The sequence below is a fragment of the Pteronotus mesoamericanus genome, unplaced genomic scaffold (assembly GCF_021234165.1).
Source record: "Pteronotus mesoamericanus isolate MK-2021 breed Mesoamerican mustached bat unplaced genomic scaffold, CSHL_Meso_final scaffold_1186, whole genome shotgun sequence".
Taxonomy (NCBI): Eukaryota; Metazoa; Chordata; class Mammalia; order Chiroptera; family Mormoopidae; genus Pteronotus; species Pteronotus mesoamericanus.
Window position 1 is genome coordinate 7,292,432 of NW_026555302.1, and position 18,677 is coordinate 7,311,108.

General features: G+C 41.0%; 1 protein-coding gene across 1 annotated transcript in view; it reads right to left on the bottom strand.

Moving 5' to 3' along the window:
* The window catches only part of TDRD5 (tudor domain containing 5), a 40,958-nt gene extending 29,779 nt beyond the window's left edge, over nucleotides 1–11,179 (bottom strand). Inside the window, exons 1-3 of the mRNA XM_054587547.1 lie at nucleotides 10,948–11,179; nucleotides 9,955–10,362; nucleotides 8,073–8,269 (exon numbers count right to left, since the gene is read on the bottom strand). Coding sequence (XP_054443522.1) covers nucleotides 8,073–8,269; nucleotides 9,955–10,362; nucleotides 10,948–11,179 — 837 coding nt within the window. The remainder of the gene's footprint in view (nucleotides 1–8,072; nucleotides 8,270–9,954; nucleotides 10,363–10,947) is intronic.
* Nucleotides 11,180–18,677: the final 7,498 nt, after the last annotated feature.

Consider the following 18,677-nt stretch of genomic DNA (forward strand, 5'->3'; position numbering starts at 1 on the left):
AATACAGTGGTTCTTGAACTTAATTCTTTCCGGAAAACTGCTTGAGAAGCGATTTGTTTGAAGACCAAATCTCCTTTGTTTGTCACCTGAGAGACGTGTGACTGATCATACAGATTATAAACAAGAAAGGGTTATCGGGTTGAGAATTGAGAAGCAAAATTTTATTGGACAACTAAGGCACTTTTTTTGTAAACAAACTGGTCGAGAACCAAAATGTTCAAGAACCAAGGTTTGACTGTATGAAAAAAATATATATATATATGAAAAGATACAAAGATATAAAGAAAAACACTAATTACCTAAAATGCTATTACATAGACACAATCACTATCAATATTTTTTCCTTCTAAACTTTTTACTTTGTAATCTTCTTATTGTCACTTGGCCAATCACTGCTTATAAACTGTGACCTTTTAGGTCTGTTTCTTCATCTGAAAAATGAAGATAATCTCAATATCTCATAAAGCTGACATGAAAATGGGATCTGGGAGGGGAGATTAGATTCCTATGATTATAGCACTAGCTTTCACCAAAGGCTTCAGCCTCATATTCTTTATTTTTCTCTGCATCTGCTATAATTCCCTAAAGTTCTCCCAATGAATCATAAGAGAATCTAAAGTAATTGGCTTTTCACATCTTAACAGGTTCTCACCATTTGAAGATTCAATACAACAATTTGTTATATTGTCACTGTGCTACGTGTTTCAGGGCACAAAAAATATAGCCACTTTTCATGTGTTGCAAAATAATATTAAAAGATAGCATTATTCCTCTCAACCCACTTACAATTAAGTAGGAAAATGAGATAAATGTGTAAACAGCTATAACCTAAGGCTGACTCTAAGTACCATCAAAGTACAAAAGTGCAGAAGGATACATCACATTAATGTCCATATAGACAGGAGCTCTCTCCTTTTTGAAGGGCCTTAAAGGATGGTGAGGATATTGCAGAGGAACGGTAAAGAGGGCAATGAAGGTATAAGGAATTTCATAAACAACAACAAAAAAAGAGGATAATTTGCCTGAAGGCATTAGAAAGCAGTGGAAGAGAAAACTGGAAAAGGTAGACTGAAGTTGTATTACAGGATACCTTATAAGCCAAACCAAGGAGTTTTCTTGGTTATGTAAACAATAACTGATACTAGAGATTTTTAGCTATGGAGAGATGTTATCAGTACTTTAATCATGCAGAAAATTTGATTGGGAGGGATGGGCAACCAGTTAGGAGACCACTGCAACTCTGGCAAAGAGTTTTAACTAGGGTGCTAAGAGTACAAATAGAAACAAAAGATAATACAAGGGTGGAATCCACAGAAATTAGGAAGGAATACAATGGAGAAGGAATTGCTAGTTCTACAGGGATGAATAATAAGACACCAAGTTAACTGACTCAGAGGGCTCACATTCTATGCAGAAAGCTAACGGACCTTAGATGTAACGATAGGTTTTTGCTGGCTTTTCCTCAGTTCCAAGAGTTTGGGAAATTGGGAAGTAAATGGCAGGATGGTGAATACAAATGTGATTCCTCTCTATGAAGAATGGCATGTAACAGGGTCAGCAAACTATGGTCTATGGGACAAATCGGGCCCACCATCTGTCTTTGCACAGCTGAGAATGACCTTGACATTTTTAAGTGGTTGAGGGAAAAATAAAAATAATAATATTTTCTGACAATGAAAATGATGTAAAATGCAAATTTCAGTATCTATCAATAAAGTTTTATTGGAACGCAGCCACACTCATTTACATAGTGTCCAAGTTCGGTTTAGCACTACAAGGGCAGAGTTGAGTAATTATAACAGAGATCATTTGGCCCCTGAAGCCTCAACTATGTACTATGTGGCCTTTTAGAGAAAACATTTGCTGAGCCCAGGCTTTAGATATCAAAATGATGGACTAGGAAAAGAGTGCGCCTCAGGAAGATGAAGAATAAAGTTATTGCCTTAAGTTAACTGACTAAATTAAGCTGACTTTAAACCGAATGGGGTGAGGGAGATTACTGTAAAGTCCAGGCAATCTTGGGGGTATCTATAATTAGAGGGTCGAAGTTATAAAGTGGAAGAAGGTAAGAGCTGGAAGCGATCCGTGACTGATGTGAGGAAAGTAATCAAGCGGGTCCCTGATTTCAACAATGCTTTAGTCTCAGGTGTCCAAATACTAAATACAAAAAATGGGCAATAAATCAAGTAAACAAAGGTTTGTAACACAGCTCTGATTGGTGTGGCTCAGTTGGAGGATTATTCCCACAAAATGAAGGGCTGCCGGTTTGATTCCTGGTCAAGGCACATGCCAGGGTTGTGGGTGCATTGGGGCACATATAGAAGGCAACATGTTTCTTTCTCACATCAATGTTTCTCTCCCTCCTTTTCCCTCTCTCTAAAAATAAATAAATAAATATTTTTTTAAAAAAATACATTTTTTAAAAGATTATCATATAGGGGCATGCATAAAATGGAAATTGTCCCTCCCCTCAAAAAAAAGCCATATTCAGAAAGGAGCCCATAGGACCAGAGAAGAAGCAGAGGAGAACTTTGAATCGAAGAGATACACAGAAAAATGGACAAAAAAACAGGCTATTGATAAAAATGCTAAATAGTCAACAAAAACATATAGTCTCTAATAACGTAAAGACAGCAATAGTCAGTTATCTGTTAATCAAATTGAAAATTATTTTTACGAAAATGCCCATTTATCCATTCAACAAACAGGTATTGACCACATACTACGTGCTTCACACTGTACAAAAAGCTGAATGTACAGGGGAATTGGATATGGTTCCTGCCGTCATGGAACTTGCAGTCTAGTGTGGGGAGACAAACAATCCTATAGATAAATATATAATTACAGTTATGATAAATGAAAAGCACACGGAGCCATGAAAGGATAATATGCCTGAAGGTGTTAGGAAAGCAACGGGAGATGTTAACTGGGCAATGGGAGACGAGGAGTCAGCAAAGAGGAGGTCAGGGGGTCTACTGACACTGAGTATTGGCAAGCATACAAGGAAAGCAGCACATTCACAGACAGGTATGTGCATGCTGACTGCAACGACTTTTAGGGAGGACAGCCTAATACATAGATAAAAGCCATGAAAGTACACATTCCTTTTGGTGCTGTGATTGCTTCTCTAGAAATTCATCCTGTGGAGTAATGGAAATATGTACAAATTTGAGCAAGATTTTCATCATGATGATATTTTGTGTAGCAAAAACTAGAAACCACCTACATGCCTCACCGAGGTCACAAGTAAAATAAACTCTGGCACATCCACACTGACATCAAAAATATGTTCTATTAGCAATATTTAACAGTGTGGGATTGGTCACAGTGCAAAAGTACAATTAAAAAAAACAGGTCACAAACCTGAATCAGAATTATTTTAATGTTTTTTTCAATAAAAGAAAATGTCAAATTATCTGGGCAATAAAAGTATAGGTGATTTTTTTTTTATGCTGTGCTTTTCTGTATTTTAAATCTTCTGCAATCATTCTGTGTTACTCTTGTGATAAGAAAAAGGTTTTAAAAACAGACACACACCTAGGTGATTTTTAGAAATATGAAGGTGACAACATTTTGGAAACAAGATGCATGAGGCTAAAAGCAGAAAGGAACAGAAGCTACGTCTTAGAAGACTATACTACAGGTCTTTGGCCATGTGGTAAAAACATTAGTAGACTTCTGATAAAGATCACAAAGCTGGCACAGACACACAAGCAAAAGCAGTATTTGCAAGGTGGCTTGTTTAACTAAAAGCTAGGCAATTACAGAGTTTGACCTGCCATAATAAAAATTTTATCGAAACCCACGGGAAAATAGGTAGGGAACAGCTACTCTAAGTTGGCCAGAGAACACAACTTCCAGAGAAGTGCATGAATGAACCCCCTGAATTGCTCCTTCTGACAGCAATTGTTTAACATATCTAGCCACTTGTCCAGAACACTCATAAAAGATAGCTGGGCCACGTCATCCTGTGAAATATAAAAGCTTCTTTTCTTACATGCAATACCAAGTAAAGCATCTAATTCATGAAATTAAAAGTTAGACACAAACTAAGACCCAGCCCTAATTTTTAATTCATATAAGCGCAGATCTTCTTTTATAATTCCAGGTTTGCCTACTTAAAAATCTCATGCTGAATATTACAACCAAGTTTGCTAACGTGTCCGAAGCAGGTAGGTTTGGAAGGGGTACTAGATGGTACTGAGGCGAGAGGCCCCAGAAACACCAATTTCCCGTTCCTTGACCAAACATTCCTACAGGCAATGACCTATTAATGGGAAGTGAAGTCACACCAGTGTTGGCTGAGCTCTAGGACCACACACGAAGGCAGAGGATGCTGACAAACTGGGCTGGACAGAGCATCTGAGGCTTCATTCGCTAGACAATACGGCTAATCTATACGCACCCATTCACATTTTCATTCCTCGTCTAAACTTCTTCTCAACAGGTCAAAATAAGGGAAATTGAATAGATGTGGTTAAAAAAAAGATTATGCATGTCTTGTGAGAGAGGCTTTAAATTCTTCTAGGCCACGTGCTCTGGGAAACAAAGCCTGGCAATGGGCAAGGGTATGGTGCTAATGACCCACCCCAGCTGCTTCTCTTGCAAGTAAAAATGAAGAAACACTAATCCTCATTTTACACAGAAGAAACTGATTTTTTCTTTTTAATGATATGTTTTTATAATGACAAATAACCTATGTTCACTGTGTAAAACATACAATACAGATCAAAAAATTTACAATTTAAATTCCATGTTATTATGTATTTATTCCTTTTCTATGCACATAAAAAGGAATAAATATATATTTATTTACTTGTGTCCTGGCTGGGAGGCTCAGTTGGTTGGAGCATTGTCCAGGGCACCAAAACATTGTGGGTTCGATTCCTAGTTAGGGCACATATCTAGGATGCGGGTTTGATCCCCAGTCAGGGCCTGTCAGGCAGGCAACCGATCCAGGTTTGTCACACATCAATGTTTCCCTTTTTCTCTCCCTGCCTCTCTCTCTAAAATCAATAAACATATCCTCAGGTGAGGATTTAAAAAACCCCACACATATTCTCAGAGTTGTAAGGTAACACCTTGGAAACTGACAGATCTACAATTTTGAATTGTTTACAGACACTATTACAGATGTCCCCATTTTTTTCTCCCCTGTGACCACCTCCACCCAGCCCTTGCCTCCCACCACCTTTGCTCAGGCCAGGAAAGTTGTACTTTTTATACATAGGGCTATGTAGGATCTACTAATTATGTAGAGTCTGTCCTGCTGGGAAACTAAAATACACAGTTTAGGAATTAGAGCCCACTCCTTAGAACAAGATTTAAATAGTTCCAATGGCAAAAACTTCAGGAATGGAAGTAAAATGTAGTTATTAGGTTTCATCTATGAGGAAGTCTTGGAGCTGCAAAACACAGGAAACCCGAAAAGAAAAATAAAGATACAGAAACAGTGTATCTACACCTGTCCAGGCCCTCCTTGGAGCCAAGCCAGGAGGGCGGCCCTGAGGTCTGCACATGCTGCTGCCCAGCTTAAAGGCAGGCTCTTCCCCCTCCATTCTGTAGGTTTAAAGTCTCTGAGAAAGAAATATGCACATTCACCGTTCAAATTTTTTTCTGGAATTTTCAGTCAGTATACTAAATTTAGAAAATGAAAATAAGAACTTTACATATTGAAAAACACAAAGGAAAGTTATTTATAAACATTTTTGAGGTCAATTCAGAAAACCTATGAGAAAACCATTAAACAAGATCAAATTCAGTAAGATGGCCAGTTTCAAAATAATATTTAAAAAAAATCAATTTCTCTCCTCATAAGCCATAAGCAGTTAGAACACCATTCTCAATAACGAAAGTATCATACTATACAATACTGAATACACTTACGAGAAATGTACCAAACTCATAAACTACACATCCGCACTGAAGAGCATGAGATAATAATAAACAGAAAGCTGTATATTGAATAAATATATTAATGTAATGTATGAAGTCTCTAAATTTTTAAAAATTTAATTCTAAGAGATACCTCATTGAAATTTTATCAACTTACAAAAATAATTCTAAACTTCCAGGAAAATATATATATTACAATAGAAAAAGGTCTGAAAACAAACTAGGAGAGGCTTGCCCTAACAAACACTAAGGTAAATTTAGAATTACCAAAATAGAACTGGTATGGAAACACACATACACACCCTCAAAATTATAATCCAGCTAGATTAAAACTTGATCCATATCACATACCTTATACAAAATTTAAACTGAAATGAATAAAAGGCCTAAAACTAAAAATCCTAAGACTTCTAAAAGAAAACATAGGAGAACATTTTGTAACTCTGGATTAAGTAAAGATCTAATATAGCAATTTTCAACCTTTTTTTAAACCTTGTGGCACACATAAACTAATTACTAAAATTCTGTGGCACACCAAAAATATATTTTTTGCTAATCTGACAAAAAAATAGGTAGGCAAGAACCAAAAGAAAAATATAAATTAGATTTCATCAAAAGTAAAGACTTCTGCTACACACACACACACACACACACACACACACACACACCACCACCACCACCCCCACCCCCGCCCCCGCCCCCCCGCCCAGATTAAAGAAATGAAGAGACAAGCACAGACCAGGAGAAAATATTTCTCTGAAAAAGGACCTGTGTCCAGAATATATAAATAATTCTTCCAAGCAAATACAAACACAACTCAATTTTTTAAAAATGAGCAAAAGATATGAATAGACACATCAAAGAAGATATACAAATGGAAAATATGCATATGAAAAGATGCCCAACATTATTCATCATTATAGAAATTTCAATTAAAACCATAATGAGGTATCACTATACTCCCAGTTAAAATGTCTAATATTTTAAAAATTGAGAACATCAAATGCTAACAAAGATGTAACATAGCTCCTGGGAAAATAATATTGTACAACCAATTTGGAAAAGTTTGGCAATTTCTTATAAAGTTAAACATGCATTTGGCCCATGACCCAGCAATTCTTCTCCCAGACATTTACCCAAAAGAAATGAGTATCTTCATACAAAATGTATACCAATGTTCATAACAGATTTATTCATAGTATCCCAAATAAAAAACCCACATATCACCAAATGGGGAACGGATAACAAATTGAAGTACATCAGTACAATGGACAGATACTCAACATGAAAAAGGAAAAAACTACTGATGCTGGGTGAATCTCAAAAGCATCATGCTATGATAAAGAAGCTAGACACAAAAAGTTAGATGTTATTTAATTCCATTTATACAAAACTCTTGTAAAGTGAAAATTATAGAAAGCAGTGGCTGTCTATGGCTCCAACTTGAGAAAGAGATCTACTACAAAGTGGCATGAAAGTACTTTTGGGGGATGATAGGAGTAGTCTTGTTTCTTGATGTTGATGGTTATTACATAACTAGATATATTTGTCAAAACTCTTAACTGTCCATTTAAAATGGGTAAATTTTATTATGTGTAAACTATGTTACTCAAGCTAATTTTTTTACACTTGATCATAGCCAAAAGGCCAAGAAGAGATAAAAGGAAAGTTAATTTTTTTTAAGTAATCGAAATAAGGCACTTTCATGTCTTGAATTTAGTTTCCATGTGCCTACTCGGAGCTCAACTCAAATTATCTTGCTAACTTAACCAGACCTTTGTTGGTTATATTCTAAAAGTCCTTCAGCATTATAGTCACAGAAAAATACCAGGATTGTAGTGCTCAGGGCCAGCCATGCAGGTGAAGGCACTCATGAGGTCAGCTGCACATACAGTATGCTTCTACAACTTTGGTGAGAAGCTGGAACTAGAGATACAGATTTGGGAGTCATCTGCAGAAAACAGTAGAAACCACGGAGTTGACAAAATTGTACTCTCCTCACTGCCACCTCTCACCTCTTTCTAACCCACAGAACCACAGAAGATACGTAAGTTAAATCTCAAACCAGTGAATGACTTGAATTTTAAAAGATCAGCTTTTCCATCAGATCCAAGTAGTATCCACTGAATTTAAGCACATTTTCAGTGCATTTATACCTCCAAACTCTGATGTCTCACCTGGTTTAATTTTTCAGTGTGAGTCAGCCTTGAAGTCTCCACAATATTTGACTTAGACGTCTTTTTCGCATTCATTATTTGCTTTAGTGGTTCCATGTTTGAAGTGGGTCGTGGGAAGCGTGCCTTTGCTACTGGGAAGCCTGGGGGGGCTGACCCTTCTTGTTTCATTCTAAAAGGCTGGGCAAAAATTTTACCTTCTGTGAATAAAAGGAGAGAAAAATTGTCACTGGAAGCATCTAGTTTATTTTCTGGTGGTTATATACAGAGGCTACTGTGAGCTACATTGCCCTAAACTTAGAACTAAAAATTAAGGAAAGTAAGCCTACATTTTCAATATTAAGCCAATAAAATGTACACATAATGGAAGTGATTCATCACCTATAGAAGAAAACCAAGAGATCATAATGTGTCACTGAAAAAGTTAGGACTATCTAAAAAGTCCACCAAAGGTCATCTGAATACAATTACAGAGAGAGGGGATTCAATAGGTAAAAACCCCAAAAGTGGTATCTTTTTAGGAGACCAAAAAGTCTCCAAGCAAGCAGTCTGCTTAGAATTACGCTTCTCAAACTCAGTATGTGGGGCAGGGGGAGGAATGAAAACCTACAGAACAAGGACATTATTCTAGAGTATGGGTTTTTTCCCTTCAAAATTTGTAGGAAGAGAAATAGCCCTGGAGGGGGGTGTATTCTGCTGTACAACATAAAAGATGTATCACTGGACTTCACCTCTTTCTTTATTCGAAGATCAAGTTCAAAAAACAAAAGCCAATTACTTCCAAGGTATCCCGGTGATAGCAAGAAGGGCCATGGATTGGGAACTTAACTCTTGTAAGTTTAACAGCACGAGTTAGCCTCCCGAGGCTTGAGCACCTCAAGAACATGGATACAGCTGAGGGCTCAACTCTAGGCACTCAGTGACCCCACAGCCTTCCCTGACCAGAGCATGTAACCCCCTGCCCCGGCATATCCTCGTCCAATGACACATCCACCCCTATTTAAATATTGGTTTGTAAACTCATGATATTCTCATGGTTCACCTATATTAATCTAAATGCAGATTTTTGACAAAAAGAAATACCACCAAAATAAGCACAGAATCCCCCCAAAATGCTCATGTATAGACTCTATACCATCGAGGGTCTAGAGAAACACTACACAGTACAAATGGTCATACTGGTTTTCTGAGCCTTTGAGAATGAGAATGATTGGGAAGGAAAAGCACTGGATGAGCAGTAATAGGAGCTGGGTGTTTAATCCTGGCTGTACCACTTTTCCAACCATGTGACTTTAGGAAAGTCATTTAGCTTTCCTGAACTTTGGTATCCTTATCTGTAAGATGGGGATACTCACCCTACTTGTTTCTGGTGTGCCAATGAGAACCCAAGGTACAATGCTGTGCAATAACAAGGTGCTTATCATTTCACTACATAAACTAATGCAGTGCCTGCTACCACATCAGAGATCAGTGATGTCAAAGGTCAGTTTTAAAACTTTGTTAAACTCATGTTTAATCTTCTTTACATGAACACACTGAACTAATGGTCATTTACAGTGCTCTAGAGAGAGCCGATCCTGTGTTTTTATAATAGATATGATTTACTATGCACTTACTAAACGCTGGGTACTTTACAAACCTCATCTCATTTTGTTCTCAGCACAATTCCAAGAAGCAAGTAGCATTATTTCTATCTAGAGATGAGGAAACGAATGCTTAGACATTGTAAGTAAATTGCCTGACATCACTCAGCTAGTTGAGTAGTAAAGCCGACACTTAACTTCAACCAGCTGGTGGGGCTTAGCCATTGCATACCTCTCCATGTGTCACAAGCGCTCCAAAATGTGCTCACCCACAATACAGTTACCGATGCTAACGTGCTTACCTGCCGGCCATCCTCCCTGCTTCTCCTCTGATGTGCTCTTCTTTAGTGTCAACAAGGAACCTGCCCTGGTCTGCTCTACAGAAACGACATCCGAAGCGGCATTCAGCACTTCAAACATAGACAGGAACCCATACTGCATGTACTGGAATGATCGTCCAAATCGCTTGGCAAATGCCTTTTCAAAATCAGAAAGGAGAACAGGAGATAACGCCAGGAGGTCCTTCAACTCACTCTTCACCACAGCTGGAAGAATAGGGGGCACCCTTCCTCGGTACGGGACTTGCCGATGAAAGCTGGGCCCAGAGCACACGCTGGCCCTTCCCTTCTGCATGGAGTTTCGGACCTTCTGACTGCTCCTCTGTTTTGCAACTAAACTTGCTATTCCTTTGGTGGATTCATCTGGAATGGCTGCAGAGATGTGAAAAAAAGAGATCATATGTAGGTAAAATCTTACTCCCTTCTTTATCCTTTGTACCTGTGGTTATAGAGATATTTTTTAACTCTCCAAAGAGCTGTGTATCTAGGTAGCATGAAAATATGAACCCTTGGTTCTTTCATTTTTTGCATTTTAGACAACAGCTTATGAGCTCCTCTACCATATATACTATCCAAAGTTAAAACCCAATATATCATCATTATATCATGCTAATTTACTCCTGAAAGGCTTGAAACTCTTGAGATGAACAACAAACTTCCTTATGATTTTGCTTGCATGTGCTTCATGGAATTAAAAAAAAAAGATTTTATAATTAAAAGGTCACATTATTGTTTCTCCCAAATTAAGGTTCCATAATCTGAAGTCATATAACAAAATGCAGTTTTTGTAAATGCACGTTTTTCTGGGGGACGGGGTCTCAATTTTGCCGAAGCTCTAACGTCACCAACAATCTCCAAGGTCCGTATTGCCTCCTCCCCCTTAAAAAAAATTAAAATTCCCTAAGATGCAGGATAACTGCTAAAACTTCACTACGTGATTATTATTCCAAAGTTCACCTTTCAGTATTACAGTCCCATCCCCACAGGGGCAAACACTGACAACGTCCGGCATGTCCATCACCAGCTCCATCGTGGACCGATACCCAAGGATGCGGAGTGGTAAATGGTTCCCCACCATCACCAAGTACTCCTTTTCCAACTGCTGCGGGGTCAAACCATCTTTGGCAGAAATGAGAAGGGACCTTATCTCTTTCCTCAGGCATTCCTGTAGGCGTTCTTGTTCAGACATCGCACCCTACGGGAGGGAAGACAGGAACACCGCTAATAACAGGCAGGCAAACCCAAGATGGAAGAGAAAAGCAAAACATTTGAAACGACCAATGGTGACATATAAACTGCGATGGGAATTTTCAAAGTGTGAAGGCAGAAGCAACATATGGAGCCCGCTGAAACGTGGGTTTCACAAAGCCCCCACGCAACACAAACTCTAAACCTCAACCTGTGTTGATCAATCTACGTGGGACTCAAGAAATCGCGACCACTGGCTATTGCGTGAGACGCCCAAGTTCTGCAGCATTAAGTCGGGCCCAGTTGGGGTCTGACTCGCCTATCTACTCACAAGCCACTCGGGGAACCAGGACTGGGAATGAAGCAAACCCAACGTGGCCTGGCCTCCAAGCAAAGACGCTCGCCCAGCTCAGCGTCCCCCGCCCGAAGCGACGAGCAGCGGCCCGCTTCCTCCTACCGAAGGCCTCTACGCCCAGCGCAGCCCCACTTTGCCCGGGGCAGGCGTCCCCTTCCCCGCCCCCAACGTCTCTCACCAACCCCGGGGGCAGGGGGTGGCGAGTGGTCCTTCCACCTGCCCCGGGGACTACGCACGACCTGGGCGGGCAGAGGCCGGCAGGAAGCAGGCAGGTGGAGCACTCTTCTGCGCGCGGCCCTGTGCGGTCGCCCCTCACCGATCTCGCCCCGACGCCGGCGTTGCCGTTGCGGGCCCGGGAGAGTCCAAGGAGCTCTGCGGGGAAGGGCGACTACGGAGAAGCGCGGTGGGGGCGGCCGGCGCGCCTGCGCAGCGCGCCCCGGCGCCGCGATCCCGCCCGAGGGCGCGCGGTCCTTCGGACGGTTGGGCCGGGCTGGCCGTCCGGGGGCCCGGTCTGAGCGCTGCCCCAGTGGCGGGGCCGCTTGGGCCGGCTCCCAGGCAGCGCTGGCTGCCTACAGGGGTCGCCGGCGGCCTACCTCCTCCGACGTGGTTGGAAGATGCGAGGTGGGGCTTCGCCCGAGAACCTCTCCCACCACCTTCCGCGTCTGGGCAGGTCGGCTGTCCTGCCCTAGGGACCGGCAGCCGGGAGAAGGTCAAGAAGTTCTTAACCTGGGTGTGCCTCAGAATTATCTGTGGAGCTTATTTGAAAGGAACGGGGTGGGAGGGGGGAAGCTCAGGTCTGATCAGCAAGAGATTCTGATTCAGTAGCTGTAGGTCTATTAGGGGTGATTACAGGCAATTCCGATGCTTGGGGGAGGATTCCTGCAGTGCTAGAGGAATGCCTGCGGCAAGAGCTTTCCAGGGGAGACAAAAAGAGCTGGGAAACTGAAGACGAGGATGCATTTACTGAATGGGTGGGATGAGCCAGATATATAAGGTTCTTGAAAACCAGAAAACAGTAGTTTAAGAGATAGAATAGAGAGGGATAGTATAGGGATAGTATATTACCTTAAAATGTACAATCTAACTAAAGGAGCAAGACAAACCAGAAGATAACCAAGGAATTTCAATCAAGAAGGAAACCTAAGCAGACACATCTACCTTACCTTCTATCTAAAATTTGAAAATTCCGGGAGAGAGGTGGGACCCCTACAAAGGGTTACCTGTAAAGCAATGGAAATTAGATTGCCATTGGATTTTTCAGTGAAGCAGTATTTTCCAAGCCCAAACTGAAACCCTTTGCCGGGTCGGTTCAACATTGAAGTGGGAGAAAAGACATTTTCAGACATTGAAGGATTCAGAAAGTTTATCATCTCACTGGGGAATGACTTATGCAAAATGATTGAAAAAAAAATAAAACAAAACACCACATTATCCCAAATTCTCATCTCCAACTATCTAAATAATAGATGACACATGTTGAGCATTTACTACAGGCTCTTTACATAGACTGTCTAATTTTCTTCCGAATTACACTGAGAAAGGTACAATTATGATCCCCACTTGAAAGTGAAGAGACTGATAGACAAGGATATAACAAAAAGTAATAGGCAATTAAAATATAAAACTTATGATTAAATCTAGACAGTTACTGGCACATAACGTGAAAAAAGATTTGTGAAAAGGTATTTTGGAGCTAACTCCCAGATCAGTAGCTGTAAGCCAAGTGTCAGGGGCTGGCTGGGTTGCTTCAACAAGGAGACCCCACTTGGAAGAGCCTCTACAATTGGAGTCCTCACTCGCTTGGCTTTACAATAACGCACTGTCATCCTCCAAGACTGTCTTTTGTGGGGGCTAACCTGGGAAATGAATGGGAATGAGGTGCCTCTTTCACACTTTCAAGGCGACATTCGCCTCCGCAATGCTCCAGATATGTGGCAATGCTCTTGATGTACTATTTGGGGGCTCCAGGTGCATTTTCTACCAGCATAGCCCTTACTCAATGAGTGAACACACCAGTGAAGACATTCTGTCAGTTGCTAAGATGACCTGGTCTAGCTAGTCACTTGGCAAGTAGGGTACATAACCATACGGTACATTCAGTCCCTCTAGCCCTGCCTAAAGGTGAACTTGGACCAAAACTCAGTTCATTTATCACCTAACCCCTATATAAGCTCAGAATGTTAATGGCCAACCATGACGTTTTATGTCTCAGAAATCAGTGACAGCCACTGAACAGTTTGGGTACTTTCTTTTCTCCAGAGCAGTTTTCCATAAACAATAACAAGGCCTTTGGGGAAAGGCTGGGATGAAGCTTTGCGGTGCTTAGGGACAGTGTTTCAGCAGCAGCCTTCCTTCTGGGCTTCACTCCAGAAGCTCTGGGTCTGGAATCTGATTTAGTTCTGGGAACGGCCTGACAAGTCATGTCTCTCACTCCTGAGATATCTCCCCAGACCTAGAACTGTACTTCCTTGGTTTTTTGCTTTTTGTTGTTACACTAGTCAAAAAGACTTACTAAGATTGTTCAGCTCATTCCTTGGATCCTACAATTAATTAACCACAACCAGAAAGCTCTGTGAGTCAAGACCAAGCATTTTCCATCCTGCCGCCCGTTGTGATGACCAGAGCCCTTTTTCTCCTAGTAATTAACTGTCTCCACCTGGTCGTCTCCCAGCCCTGCTTGCATGTGGGAGTGTATTTTCATTGCATCTGCTCCTACCAGCATTCTTGCCTTAGAAAACAGCCAGTAAGGAGTGTGTGTGTGTGTGTGTGTGTTTGTTGAGCTTCTGAAGATTTAATATATGCCTCGTGACCAGAATGAGAGAATCTTTTGAAAAACATACCTAGGGATGGGTGAGTTAGAAGCTCATGATAGAACCAAGACAGCATTCTTGCCTCTCAAATGCTTTGTTGTTGGTTTTTTTTTTCCCTAACATTATGACCCATGGCAGGTGGGGGGACAGGGAGGATTTGATGCCACTGTTCAGTTCTGCTCCCCGCAGCAATTACTCCAAGCCTTTGCCCTCCCTTTCACACCTCTTACCCACTCCTGCCTCCCCCTACAGAATGACTCTGCTCCAACTTCCAGAGAAAATGGAGGCTCTCATATGTGAAAGTCCTCAACTTCCACACCAGGCCTCTACGCTAGCCCCCCTCACGTCTTTCCTCCTGGTCTTGGAGGGTGAGGGGCCATCCATTCTGCCTATCCATCTTACTCTTGAGTCTATCCCCCAACTCTTTTTGGACCAAGACCTTGACCTTTGATTGCTATTACAGTCTTGTACATTCAGCCTCTCTTTACATACTGCCTTCCTATAACATAAAGCTGTGCACTAATCTAATCCTTTTTGTCTTACACAGACACAGAGAGAGAGGGAAAGAAAGAGACAGAGAAACAAACTCTTTTGACCTACACCCTCCTCTAGCCACTCCTTCATGACCAAATCCTTGAATAAACAGTCCGCATTCATTTTCTACCCCAATTTTCCATCCACCATTCAATACTCAATCCAAAACAATGAGCCTGCTACTCTGGACATCTTTCTTACTTTACTTTTTTCAAAATCAACGACAAATCTTCTAATTGACAAACCTTAAGGACTTTTCAATCTGTTTATCTTAGATGATCTCCGCTGTTCACTTGTGCTGTCCCTTCCCCTTTGGAAAATCTCTCCTCTGCGGATTTCTATGGCACTGAGCACAGGGCTTGGTTCCTCGCCTTCTGCTCTGTTTCCTATTACTGTTATTCCAATGTGCGCCAGGGTTTTCCTCGGCCACTCTCCTTTTTAAGATTTCCCCTTCTCCTTGAATGACCTTTTTCACTCTGTTAATTTCAGCTTTGGCTGATACTTTCCAAAAGGCATGTTCATTCAAGCAACAAACATTCTTCAGCTCCTACTATGTGCCAGGCACTGTTCTAGAATATAGAACTACATCAGTGAGCAAAACAAAGCAGATAAATATGTTATACATATTGTCAAGTAAGGGTAAGCGCGCTTAAGAAAAATAAACCAGGGTAAGGCAGTGAGAAGGGGTTGCTTTAAGTGGAGTATGTATACTTTTGTTTAACCTCTATGACATTGGTTTCTCAACATATGGTTCCAGAGCAGCAGCATAACCTGGAAATTTGTTAGAAATGCCCATTCTCAGGCCCCACCCCGGACCATTGAATCAGAAGCAGGAGGGTAGGGGCGCAGCAATGTGTTTTAATAAGCCCTGCGGGTGACTCTGATGCCCACCGTAGCGAGAACCACCCCTCTGGAGCAGTTCTGTCACGTGTGCCGTGAACAGATTACAGGTGTGCTGTCTAACACCTATATTCTCAGCCCATGGGGCAGCTTGAGGGTTGGGGGAAGGGTGTGACCCAAGTAACATCCACCCAGACTTTTCAGGTGGCAACCAATTGGGGTTAGCTGGCTTGCCCACAGGCCTGCAGGTGGCAAGGAAAGAGCCATTCAGCACTCACTGATATGTTAAAAAAGCAGGCACCAGAAATAAATCCAGGCCATTAATTTATGGTAAATTAATATTTGGTAAAGGAGGCAAGAACATACAGTGGGGCAAAGATAGTTTATTCAATAAATGGTGTTGGGAAAGAAAATTGGACAGATATGTGCAAAAAAAAATGAAACTAGACCACGTTCTTATACCGTACACAAGAATAAACTCAAAATGGATCAAAGACATAAATGTTAGACACGAAACTGTAAAAATCCTAGAAGAAAACATAAGCAGCAAAATCTCAGACATTTCTTGTAGCAGTATTTTTTCTGATAATCTTCTTGGGCAAGGGAAACAAAAATAGGTAGGACTACATCAAACTAAAATTTTTTGTGTGTAACAGAGGAAACCATCAACAAAATGAAAAGACAACCCACAGAATGGGAGAACATATTCCCCAATGACACATCTGATAAGGGGTTAATATCCAAAATTTATAAAGAACTTATACAACTCAACACCAAAAACAAACAAACAAAAAAACAAAAACAAACCCCAAACAATCCAATTAAAAAAATGGGCAAAGGACCTGAATAGGCACTTCTCCAAACAGGACATACAGATGGCCAATAGACATATGGAAAGGTGCTCAACATCAGTAATCATCAGAGGAATGCAAATTAAAACCACAATGAGACACCATCTCACACCTGTCAGAATGGCTACCATTAATAAATCAAACAAGTGCTGGCGAGGATGTGGAGAACGGGAACTCTTGTGCACTGTTGGCGGGAATGCAGATTGGTGTAGCCACTGTGAAAAGCAATATGGAGCTACCTCAAAAAATGAAAGTGGAACTGCCTTATGACCCAGCGATTCCACTTCTGGAACTACATCCAAAAAAAACTGAAACACTAATTCGAAAGAATATGAGGGGGAACCCCCTGAAAAATGGAATCATCTTCTGCAAAGTGGGCCCCTTGTAGTACTGGCTTCCCCCCTCAAGGAGAGTGCTATAGCAACCCCTCTACATCAGCGTACCAGTTGGTGTTGTTGTGAGAGGCTGCCTTCAGCTTCAGTGAATTTTTTTTTGAAGACTCAGTGCATCTGTCTATTTCATGGTGGGTGATATGTGAATGCACCTGTCCACGCTGCGCTCAGTGTTGAGCAGTTTTTGACCAAAAATGGCATAACCCCTGTGCCCCACCCTCCATATTCACTCGACCTCACCCCAAGTGACTTTTTTTTTTGTTTCCCCAAATGAAAAAAGTCCTCAAAGGGAAACATCTTGCTGATGTAGAAGAGGTGAAACAAAAAAATCGCAGATGCACTAAAAACCTCAAAATTGACGAGTTCAAAAACTATTCTGAGCAGCAGAGAAATGTCTCAGTAGGTATATTGCATCAAATGGAGAGTACTTTGACTGATGTTTAAACATGTAAGAATACACAATTTTTTATAAATTCCAGTTTCTTGGGTCTCCCCTTGTATATGCACCCCTGTGTTCACTCAGCATTATTTACACACAAGAGCCAAGATTTGGAAGCAGCTCAAATGCCCATCAGTAGATGAATGGATAAAAAAGCTATGGTACATTTACACAATGGAATACTACTCAGCCATAAAAAAGGAAGTCTTACCCTTTGTGACAGCTTGGATGGACCTGGAGAGCATAGTGCTAAGTTACATAAGCCAGTTAGAGAAAAACAGGTAGCATATAATTTCACTCATATGTGGAATCTAATGAACAAAACAAACTAACAAAATAGGAAGAGACTCAAGAGAACAGACTGGCAGCTTTCAGAGGGGAGGGAAATTTCGCAGCTGGGTAAAATAAAAAAGGTGAGGGGATTATGCAAAAAAAAAAAAACCACCCCCAAAACAAAAAACTCATAGATAGAGACAATAGTATGGTGATTACCAGAGGGAAAGGGGTGTTGGGGAGGGGGAGGAAGAGGAAGGTGGGGGGGCAGGGAGGGATAAATGGTGACGGAAGGAGATTTGACTTGTGGTGAACATACAGTACAATATACAGATTATATAGAATTGTACACCAAAACTTATGTAATTTTATCAACCAATGTCACCCAATAAATTCAATAGAAAAGAAAAAATAAAAAGACACTGGGCTCTGCCAAGGACCTGCTTCTGCCTCAGGGCCTCCCCTGTGGATCCACAGAAGTTCACCATCTGGCTGAGCAAGGAGGAATCTCAGCGCCAAGAGGGGCGGTGGGGGCAGCTGGCAGGGAGGGGCGGAGGGCGGGCCAGGGCAGCGGGTGTCTCCTGGCAGAAGGGGTGGCTTCCCCTCTGGCTGCACGGAGTCTGCTTCTCAGTAATGCCCATGCTGGGCTCCCCAAAGTTTCGTCTATTTTGAAGCACTCATTATAAAAAAGTTTAATTGCATTTGAAATCCATTTGCATTGTCTCAGGAAGTACCAACTTACATTTGTTGATGATACAAAAGGTAGTCGGTTCTTTAAGTTCAACTGCTGGAAAATTTTAAGTGGTTGTAAAAATGGTTTAAAAATATTTTAAATCATTTCACAGTGTTGTACACCTTAAACATATACAATCTGTATTTGTCAATTATACCCAAATAAAGCTGGAAAATAAATACATAAATAAACATTTTTTAAATTGTGTGAACATGTCTCTCATGTAGCAAAAATTTAAAGAAATTACTAAGAAGCCTTGATTAGGAGTTTCA